General features: G+C 43.2%; 1 protein-coding gene across 6 annotated transcripts in view; it reads left to right on the top strand.

Annotated features, from left to right (window-relative positions):
• LOC106882796 (uncharacterized) overlaps positions 1-2,400 on the top strand; it is a 27,926-nt gene extending 25,526 nt beyond the window's left edge. For all 6 annotated transcript variants that reach the window (XM_089347467.1, XM_089347448.1, XM_089347458.1 and 3 more), the window contains one exon: positions 1,950-2,400. In XM_089347467.1, coding sequence (XP_089203593.1) covers positions 1,950-2,125 — 176 coding nt within the window. In that variant the 3' untranslated portion in view covers positions 2,126-2,400. The remainder of the gene's footprint in view (positions 1-1,949) is intronic.
• Positions 2,401-11,547: the final 9,147 nt, after the last annotated feature.

Here is an 11,547-nt window from a genome sequence, read left to right as displayed (position 1 = left end):
TGGCAGTTTCCACGCATCCTCTGCATTAAATGCAACATTACACTTTATAAATACACCTCATGCAATCTCTCCTTCATTTGGAGACAGAATCCCTTAGTTGCCAGTAGACATAACAATTCCCTGTACATTTTTCACCTCGTTTTTCCTCTAACTACTGCACTTTTTGCATAGTCCCCCCACCCACCCACTTCTAATTATGTCTCTTAGGTTAGAGAAACTATCAACTGTATCTTGTTCTTACTACGAATTATTCCTGTATATCTGCTACTTACAAAGTCCTTCCCTAACCCTAATCTGTCCTCCCTGTAAGCTTGCCTGTGATACACCACTGCACCTATTGTGTACATTAGATACACCATATAGAATTCCTATTAACCCCTTTTCTTTCCCCTGCATATAAATTGTGATAACTTTGCAGATGATGTAGATGTTTGTGGATGCAGTGATTCTTTCAGGACCCAAGTGTTGTAGGTGTATGGTGTAGATTTTGGTGACCCTTGTCTTATTACCTACAAACTAAAACTCTTCTCATTGCTTTGTTTACTCTCGAGTCTCTCTTGTATGAGATTCTTATGAAATTGTCGCCTTGAGCCAGTGAAGGAATTCCTTTTTGGGAGTCAGTATTCTGGTATCTTCTATATGTGATAGGTACCTAACAGTAAGTCATTCAGGTACACAATCCCCACTTTTGAGATATTTCTGAATTTTGATCATTTTTAATTATTTACTAATCATAAGAGGGTGGAGGCACAATGGCCCAGTGGTTAGGGCAGCAGACTCGTGGTCATAGGATCGCGGTTTCGATTCCCAGACCGGGTGTTGTGGGTATTTATTGAGCGAAAACCCCTAAAGCTCCACGAGGCGCCGGCAGGGGATGGTGGCGAACCCTCCTGTACTCTTTCACCACAACTTTCTCTCACTCTTACTTCCTGTTTCTGTTGTGCCTGTAATTCAAAGGGTCAGCCTTGTCACACTCTGCGTCACACTGAATATCCCCCGAGATCTACATTAAGGGTACACGTGTCTGTGGAGTGCTCAGCCACTTGCACGTTAATTTCACGGGCAGGCTGTTCCGTTGATCGGATCGACTGGAACCCTCGTCGTCGTTGGAAGCGATGGAGTGCCAACAACAACAACAACATAAGAGGGACGACATCACAGGTGACTATTTCAGTCATTGAATATGGGATGTTACCAAAACGACCGAAATTGAGTTCCTCCGAAGAGTCTCTGGAGTAACGTGTGTAGCTTCGAGATTTAGGTGTCTCTCCAGGTCAAGCGACTGCTTCTCTGCATTGAGAGGTCACAGCTGCTGCAATGCTACCAGCATGTGATTAAAATGTTTCAGGAAAGAATCAAAAGAGGGATTCGTGAAGCTGGACCAACTGACAGGAGACCCCGGTGGGGTGGGGGGTGGGGGGAACCAAGAATGAATTGTTGCATAATACCCATAGTTTCATTTGGTTGTGTTTGGAAATCCTCTCAGAAATTCTAATAAAGGTTTCTTTAGATAGGATCGTATGAAGGAGGTGCTTGAGGACTCTGCCCCTATAACCCTCCTATGAAGAGAGGGCAAAGAAAATGAATGGATAGATGAAATGGTTTAACTATTGCTAGTCTTTGTTGATTCTTTAGGCTCCCATACACTGCTACTCACACAAACACTTCTCCTGCCAGTTGTTTACCAGAAGTTCTCTCATGTGTAACTTTCATTTAATTCGTTTTTTTTTTTTAATGTTTTCTCCATTTCCAGCCTTTTTTTCCACTTGTTTGTTATTTTTGTCACTATTGTTAGAAATAAATAACAATGTCTTCTAATTTCCCTGTTTCTTAAGTATTTCTCCCATTTCTATTCACATAGTTTCTTTGACTTAATTAATACAGCCTACAGTACACAGGTTTTATATTATCGTTAATGCTGTTGCAATTATTTCTTATTTCTTTTGCAGGAAGGGAATTAGGAATTAAACAACATGACCTGGACATCATCAAGTATGACCATCCTTTTAGCATTATGGAACAAGGCTTCCAGGTGCTGCTGCAATGGTATAGAAGTTCTGATCCAGCGAAACGGACACTTTGGATATTCAAGAAAGTGAATGTTTTCTTGCGCTTGAAAGTTTAAAATCAGACTTCAATTGAATTTCTGTGTAAATTGTTGCTGTTGCCTAGTCCCAAGTCTACCTTCACCATCCACAGACCTATGATCAAATGTCTTCCATCCAGGACCATCATGTTTTCCTTGTCTAATGTGTCATTCTTTAAGATAAGGTATGAATGGAGTAGGATTCGGCTACTAATTCTAGCAGATCTATTTACCACATGGAGACCCCTTTATTGGTTTAGCTTCCTTTTTGTGGGAGATTAACTTTTGAAATAAAGATAAGCTTTGAAATTTCATTTGTTGTTGGTGTTGTTGTCATTGTAAGTCCCGGCATTTCCCTAAACACTTCCATTGTTATATAGTTTAAATATCCTGTGGAATTTTTCAAAAAATGAAAGTTGTAATTCCATTTTGTGAAACTTACTTAAAATGCATATTTTGCTTTCAAGTAGAACCTCCTTGTAGACACATTTGTCAGTAAATATACAGTTTCTATTTCTGCCACGTGACAACTTGCTGGGGCAGCCTGCTGGAGCCTAGCAGCAGGTATAAAAAAGGGGAATTTGACAAGACAATCAGTCGGACGCTGACACTTGTTGATGCTGCATCGAAGAGGCCAGGGAATAGAAGAAAGAAGACATGCACCCAACACCAGAGCTGAAGACACCTCCGAAAGGGGGGGGGGCATCACGTCAAAACGGTAGAGGAGTAGGGGCCGAAACCAGACGTGGTTCCTCCTGATTATGTCTTGAGCTAACTGGATCCTAATCCACCAAGGGAAGGTATGTCGGAAGAAAGTAATTCAACAATGCGGGTTGATGAACCGTAAGACATGTGGCCAGAACCTCCTGGAAAATAACCATAGCGAGGGACATTCCACAGTTGAATTAGAACAGTCAGAAACAGTGAAAGAAGACATGCACCCAACACCAGAGCTGAAGACACCTCCGAAAGAGGTGACCCCGCCACGTCAAAACGGTAGAGGAGTAGGGGCCGAAACCGGACGTGGTTCTTCCTGATGATGTCTTGAGCTAACTGGATCCTATAAAGGAGCTGTTGTGGTAGCAGACCACGAAACCTGGTTGAAATTCCTTCCTTCCATTAGGCTTCATCCAAAATCTAGAAAAGGAAACTTACAGCTGACCTCGTGATAAGAATTGTGTTGGGAGATATATTCCAATTTGTTTAAATGTTTGTCCCTGTACCTTGTTGCATGTCAAGGCAAAGAGTGGTTCCACAGGAAATTGTTTGTATGATAACTGTGAATGGGAACTCCATTCATTGAGACCCATTCGGAATCCCTGAGATTATCTGCATTGATCCTGCAAAAGAACCACAAGCAACCCCAGTAGCAATAATAAGATCATGGAAGCATTTCAAGGGCCATTTTTAGCATTTAAATTCTTCAAAAACCTAATGCAGCCTCTTGTCTTTAGCGTGAGAATATGTGTTGGAAACCCTGATGGTATGAATTTGTTGATGAATTTGATGAGGTACAGAGCTTCGTTATCAATTGTATCTGAGCTTCTGTATATCTTTACCTCACCAGGGATCCTGGTCAACATGAATTCATTCACAAATTGTGATATTTCATTTGTTGGAGTCATAATGGGTCTCTTTGCAAGCCACATGGGGGTCTGTGAAGTCATTTGCAAGACAACATCACATAGACTTGAAAGTCCAAAGTTGTAAAGCAGGTTGATTTTGAATGAACCTAGACTTTGTCCGACAGAAAGGTCACCATTTCCTGCATCAAGATGGTGATTAACAGACTCTTTCCCATCAGAATGACCTTTTGTCAGAAGTCTTAGATTGGTTCCTATCTTCACTATTTCTACTCAATCCTCAAGAAAAGATCTGTTTCGTGTTGCATCAACAAATTATGATCTTCCAAGATGACATAACTGCAAGAATTTCTTTTCTATCACCAGACAGTGATATAGTAAATCCACAAAAAAGGTTTGTTACAGTCTCACACATCATGCAATCTCCTTTCAAGGAACTCACAGATATGCTTATGCCCCATCCTGATCCCATCGATAACTAAGAGACCAGATTGTGGCACAAATTCTCTTGTGGCGTCTCTCATTGTGAATCTTAATGTTGATTTTGTCGTCTCTCTGAGAGAAATCTTGGACATAGAATGAAGAACTCTCTCTTTCAGAAGCAAAGTGGTTGCAATTCCAGACATGGCAGTAGCAACTATCAAGTATGATGTTGATCCCACATGTTTCTCCCTGTGCCACCATTTGCATTTAAGAACAGAATTCTTCCTTCTTTACTATTTATGGACCTGATAGCTTTATCAAACTCCAGTCGTTGCTCGATGTTCAAAGTTGGCAGAAGTTTATTTGTGCTTTTTTTTTGCCTTAAAAATGGTTCCTTTTCTTAGCCCACTTGGAACATTCGCTACTTCAACAATACTTGTATCTGGTCAAAGAATACCATTGTGGCTGTAGATGTCGAAGCTGTCAACTTCAAGCTTCCTTTGGATATTTCTGAGAACAATATTCAATTTCCGTTTAGAGATGATTTCTTCATTGTTCTGGTGCATATTTTCTTCCGCAACATAATTCTTCCATGTATCCCAGAAAACAGGAGGATCACCTGGCGTGCATATTTCAGTTGGGACAGAAAATCGATTTTATTTTATTTTGTCAGCGGTTTTACCGGGATTCGTGCTTTCAACACTTTAATGCGTAAAACAAGAGATTATTGAGTTGGATGTCAGCCAAATTAAAACAACCTCACGCCCACAGAATGAACAAACCAACTTCTCTCCATAGATACAGGTTCGTACGTAAGGACGTAAGGAAGGTTCCTTCGTAAGATCGTTCGTACGTACGTATTTACATAAATACAAAGATACGCTCGTTCGATCGATCGTTCCTTCGTTGTACGTACGTACGTTCGTTCGCTCGTACGCATATTCGTTCGTTCGTTCGTTCGTACGTACCTACGTACGTAAGTACGTCCGTTCATTCGTTAGTTCGTTCTTTCGGTCGTTCGTTCGTTCCATCGTTCGGACGTACGTACGAAAGATCGTTCGTTCGAATGTTCCTACGTACGTACGTTCGTTCGTTCGGTTGTTCGTTTGTTCGTTCGTATGTACGTACGTACGTTCGTTTGTTCGTTCGTTCGTTCATTCCTTCATACGTATGGATTTATGTACGTACGTTCGTTCTTTTGTAGGCTCGTTCGTACGTACGTACGTCGTTCGTTCGTTCGAATGTACGTTCGTTCGTTCGTTAGTTCGTACGTACGTTCGTTGTTTCGTTCGTTCGATAATGCGTTCGTTCGTTCGTTCATTCTTTCGAAAGTTCGTACATACGTACGTTCGTTCGTTAGTTTGTTCGTTCGTACGTACGTTCGTTGTTTCGTTCGTTCGCACGTACGTACGTTCGTTGGTTGGTTCGTTCGTCTGTTCGTTTGTACGTACGTACATTCGTTCGTTAGTTCGTCCGTTCGTTCGTTCGTCTGTACGTACGTTCGTTCGTTCGTACGTACGTACTTACGTAAAATCGTACGTACTTACGTATAAACGTACGTACGTTCGATCGTTATTTCGTTCGTGTGTACGTACATACGTATGTACGTTCGTTCTTTCAGTCGTTCGATCGTTCATTCGTTCGTACGTTCATTCGTTCGTTTGTACGTACGTTCGTTCTTTTGTACGCTCGTTCGTTCTTTCGTACGTTCGTTCGTTAATTCGTTCGAACGTACGTACGTTCATTCGTTCGTTCGTTCGTAAGCACGTACGTATGGACGTACGTTCGCACGTACATACACACATTCGTTCGTTCGTTCGTTCGGTCATTGGTTTCGCTCGTTCGTTATTTTGTTGGTACGTACGTTCGTTCCTGCGTCGGGACGTAAGTACGTACAAACGTTCATTCGTTTGTTCGTTCATTCGTTCGTTCGTTCGTTCGTTCGTTCTTTCCTTCATTCGGTCGTTCGATCGTTCGTTCGTAAGTACGTACGTTCGTACGTAAGTACATACGTCCGTTCGTACGTATGTACATACGTATGTACGTTCGTTCTTTCATTCACTCCTTCGATCGTTCATTCGTTCGTACGTACGTACGTTCATTTATTCGTTTGTTGGTTCGTTCTTTCGTACGTACGTACGTTCGGTCATTCGTTCGTTCGTCCGTTCGTTTCTTTGAACGTGTGTACGTACTTTCGTATAAACGTACTACGTTCGTTCGTTAGTTCGTTCGTACGTACGTACATACGTATGGAGGTTCGTTCTTTCGTTCGTTGGATCCTTCATTCGTTCGTACGTACATACGTACGTTCATTCGTTCGTTTGTTCGATCGTTCATTCGTACGTATGTACGTACGTTCGGTCGTTCGTTTGTTCATTCGTTCGTACTTACGTTCGTTCGTTCATTTATTCGTTCGTTCGTTTATACGTACGTTCGTTCTTTTGTACGCTCGTTCGTTCTTTCGTTCGTTCGTTCGTTTGTTCGTTCGTACGTAAGTACGTTCGTTCGCTCGTTCGTTCGTTCGTTTGTTCTTTCGTTCGTTCGTTCGATCGTTCGTTCCTTCGTTCGTATGTACGGACATAAGGTACGTTCCTTCGTTCGTACGTACGGACATAAGGTACGATCGTTCCTACGTACGTACTTACGTACGCTCGTTGGTCCGATCATTCGATCGTTCGTTCGTTCGTACGTACGTACGTACGTTCGCCCGTTAGTTCGTTCGTTCGTACGTACGTACGTTCGTTCGTTCGTTCGTACGTACGTTCGTTCCTTCGTTTGTTGGTTTGTTCGTCCGTTCGTTTTTGTTGGTACGCACGTACGTACGTACATTCGTTCGTTCGTTTGTACGTACGTACGTACGTTTGTTCGTTCTTTCGTTCGTTCGTTCCTACGTACAGACATAAGGATCGTTCATTCGTTCGAACTTTCGTACGTACGTACTTACGTAAAAACGTACGTACGTTCGTTCGTTCGTTCGTACTTACGTTCGTTCATTCATTCGTTCGTCGTTCGTTTGTTCGTACGTTCGTTCTTTTGTACGCTCGTTCGTTCTTTCGTTCGTTAGTTCGTTCGTACTTACGTAAAAACGTACGTACGTTCGTTCGTTCGTTCGATAATTCGTACATTCGTTCGCATTCGCACGTACATACGCACATTCGTTCGTTCGTTCGTTCGTTTGGTCATTCGTTACGCTCGTTCGTTATTTCGTTCGTACGGACGTACGTTCGTTCCTGCGTCCGGACGTAAGTACGTACATACGTTCATTCGTATGTTCGCTCATTCGTTCGTTCGTTCGTAAGTACGTTCGTACGTACGTACGTACGTTCGTTCGATCTTTCCTTCGTTCGTTCGTTCGTAAGTACGTACGTTCGTACGTACATACGTACGTTCGTACGTACATAGTACGTTCCTACGTACATACACAAGAATGTACGTTCGTTCTTTCGTTTGTTCGTTCGATCGTTCATTCGTTCGTACGTACGAACGTTCATTCATTCATTTGTTGGTTCGTTCATTCGTACGTACGTTCGTTCATTCGTTCGTTCGTTTGTACGTACGTACGTTCTTTTGTACGCTCGTTCGTTCTTTCGTTCGTTCGATCGTTCGTTAGTACGTACGTACTTACGTTCGTTCGGTAGTCTGTTCGTTCTTTTGTTCGTCCGTTTGTTCGTTCGTACTTACCTCAGTGAGTCCTTTCGTTCGATCGTTCATTCGTTCGAAAGTTCGTACTTGCGTACGTTCGTTCATTTGTTCGTCCGTCCGTTCTTACGTACGTACGTTTGTTCCTTCGTTGTTTCGTTGGTTGGTTGGTTCGTTCGAACTTTCGTACGTACATTCGTTCGTTCGTTTGTACGTACCTACGTACGTTCGTTCGTTCGCTCCTTCGTACATACGTACGTACGTTCGTTCGTTAGTTCCTTCGTTCTTTCTTTCGTCCGTACGTTCGTTCATTCGTACGTACGTTCGTTCGTACGTACGTTCATTCGTTCGTACGTACGTTCGTTCGTTCGTACGTACGTTCGTTCGTACGTACGTATGTTCGTTGTTTCGTTCGTTCGATCATACGTTCCTACGTTTGTACGTACCGACGTACGTTCGTTCGTTCAGTCATTCGTACATACGTACGTACGTTAGTTCGTTCGGTTGATCGTTCGTATGTACGTACTTACGTAAATACGTACGTACGCTCGTTCGTCCGATCGTTCGTTCGTACGTACGTACGTACGTTCGTTCATTCGTTTGTTCGGACGCAAGTTCGATCTTACTTTCGCACGTACGTTCGTTGTTTGGTTCGTTCGATCACTCGTTCCTTCGTTCGTACACACGTACGTTCGTTCGTTCGGCCGTTCGTTTATTCGTTCGTCCGTTCGTTTGTTCGTGCGTACTTACATTTGTACGTACGTTCGTTCGTTCGATCGTTCGTACGTACGAACTTACGTAAATACGTACGAACGTTCGTTGGTCCGATCGTTCGATCGTGCATTCGTTCGTATATACGTACGTACGTTCATTCATTCATTCGTTCGTTCGTTCGTTCGTTCGTACGTACCTTCGTACGTACGTTCATCCGTTAGTTTATTCGTTTGTTCGTACGTACGTACGTTCGTTGTTTCGTTCGTTCGTTCGTACGTACGTACGTTCGTTCGTTCATTCGTTCGTACGTACGTTCGTTCGTTAATTCATTCGTACATACGTACATAGTACGTTCATTCGTTCGTTCGTTTGTTCGTACGTACTTACGTTCGTTCGTTCGTTTGTACGTACGTTCGTTCTTTTGTAGGCTCGTTCGTTCGTACGTACGTTCGTTCGTTCGTTCATACGTTCGTTCGTATGTTCGTACGTACGTTCGTTCGTTCGTACGGACGTTCGTTGTTTCGTTCGTTCGATCATTCGTTCGTTCGTTCGTTTGTTCTTTCGATAGTTCGTGCGTACGTAATTACGTAAATACGTACGTACGCTCGTTCGTCCCATCGTTCGTTCGTTCCTTCCTTCGTTCGTACGTACGGACATAACTTACGTTCGTTCGTTCGATCGTTCGTACGTACATACATACGTAAATACGTACTTACATAAATACGTACGTACGTTCGTTGGTCCGATCGTTCGATCGTCCGTTCGTTCGTCCGTACCAACGTACATTCGTTGATTCATTCGATCGTTCGTTCGTTCGTTCGTACGTTGGTCTGTTAGTTCGTTCGTTCGTATTTACGTTCGTTGTTTCGTTCGTTCGTTCGTACGTACGTTGGTTCGTTGGTTCGTCCGTTCGTTTTTGTTCGTACGTACGTACATTCGTTCATTCATTTGTACGTACGTACGTACGTTTGTTCGTTCGTTCCTTCGTTCGTCCGTTAGTTCTTTCGTTCGTTCGTTCGTTCGTTCCTACGTACAGACATAAGGATCGTTCATTCGTTCTATCGTTCGTTCGTACTTACGTTCGTTCGTTCATTCGTTCGTTCGTTCGTTCATTTGTACGTACGTTCGTTTTTTTGTACGCTCGTTCGTTCTTTCGTTCGTTCGTAGGTACGTACGTTCGTTCCTTCGTTCGTTCGTTTGTTCGTTCGTTCGTTCGATCGTTCGTACGTACGTACATACGTATATACGTATTTACGTAAATACGTACGTACGTTCTTTGGTCTGATCGTTCTATCGTCCGTTCGTTCGTACGTACCAACGTACGTTCGTTCATTCATTCGATCGTTCGTTCGTTCGTACGTTCGTCCGTTAGTTCGTTCGTTCATTTGTACGTACGTACGTTCGTTCGTTCGTACGTACGTTCGTTCGTTCGCTGGTTGGTTCGTTCGTCCGTTGGTTTTTATTCGTACGTACGTTCATTCGTTTGTACGTACGTACGTACGTTTGTTCGTTCGTTCCTTCGTTCGTCCGTTAGTGCTTTCGTTCGTTCGTTCTTTCGTTCGTTCGTACGTACGTACTTACGTTCGTTCGTTAGTCTGTTCGTTCGTCCGTTCGTTCGTACGTACCAACGTACGTTCGTTCATTCATTCGATCGTTCGTTCGTACGTTCGTTCGTTCGTTCGTTCGTACGTACGAACGTTCGTTGTTTCGTTCGTTCGTTCGTACGTACGTTTGTTCGCTGGTTGGTTGGTTGGTTCGTCCGTTCGTTTTTGTTCGTACGTACGTACATTCGTTCGTTCGTTTGTACGTACGTACGTTTGTTCGGTCGTTCCTTCGTTCGTCAGTTAGTTCTTTCGTTCGTTCCTACGTACAGACATAAAGATCGTTCATTCGTTCGAACGTTCGTACGTACGTACTTACGTAAAAACGTTCGTACGTACGTACTTACGTAAAAACGTTCGTACGTTCGTTCGTATGTACGTACGTACGTTCATTCGTTCGTTTGTTCGTTCGTTCATACGTACGTACGTTCGTTCGTTCGTACTTACGTTCGTTCGTTCATTCGTTCGTTCGTTCGTTCATTCATTCGTTCGTTCGTTCGTTTGTACGTACGTTCGTTCTTTTGTACGCTCGTTCGTTCTTTCGTTCGTTCGTACATACGTATGTTCGTTCTTTCGTTCGTTCGTTCGTTTGTTCGTTCTTTCGTTTGTTCGTTCGTTCTTTCGTTCGTTCGTACGTACGTAGGTTCATTCATTCGTTTGTTGGTTCGTTCATTCGTTCGTTCGTTTGTACGTACGTTCGTTCTTTTGTACGCTCATTCGATCTTTCGTTCGTTCGTTCGTTCGTACATACTTACTTACGTTCGTTCGTTAGTCTGTTCGTTCGTCCGTTCGTTCGTTCTTTTGTTCGTCCGTTTGTTCGTTCGTACATACGTCATTGAGTTCGTTCGGTCGATCGATCATTCGTTCGAAAGTTCGTACATACGTACGTTCGTTCGTTCGTGAGTTCCTTCGTTCTTTCGTTCGTTCGTTCGATCGTTCGTAAGTACGTACATACTTAAATACGTACTTACGTAAATACGTATGCACGCTCGTTCGTCCGATTGTTCATTCGTTCGTTCGTACGTAAGTACGTTTGTTCATTCGTTCATTCCTTCGATCGTTCGTACGTACGTTCGTACGTCCGTTCGTTCGTACGTACGTTCGTACGCACGTACGTTCGTACGCACGTACGTTCGTTGTTTCATTCGTTCGATCATCCGTTCCTTCGTTTGTACGTACCTACGTATGTTCGTTCGTTCAGTCATTCGTACATACGTACGTGCGTTCGTTCGGTCATTCGTACATACGTACGTACGATCGTTCGTTCGTGTGATCGTTCGTATGTACGTACTTACGTAAATACGTACTTACGTAAATACGTACGAACGTTCGTTCGTTCGTTTGATCGGACGCAAGTTCGTACGTACGTTCGTTCGTACGTACGCTCGTTCGTTCGTTGTTTCTTTCGTTCGATCATTCGTTCGTTCGTCCGTACGCACGTACGTTCGTTGGTTCGTTCGTCCGTTCGTTCTTTCGTTCCTTCGTTCGTATGTACGGACAT

This window comes from Octopus bimaculoides, chromosome 1 (genome assembly GCF_046866305.1).
Source record: "Octopus bimaculoides isolate indiv1 chromosome 1, ASM4686630v1, whole genome shotgun sequence".
Lineage (NCBI taxonomy): Eukaryota > Metazoa > Mollusca > Cephalopoda > Octopoda > Octopodidae > Octopus > Octopus bimaculoides.
This window is presented reverse-complemented; position numbering and strand designations above follow the sequence as displayed.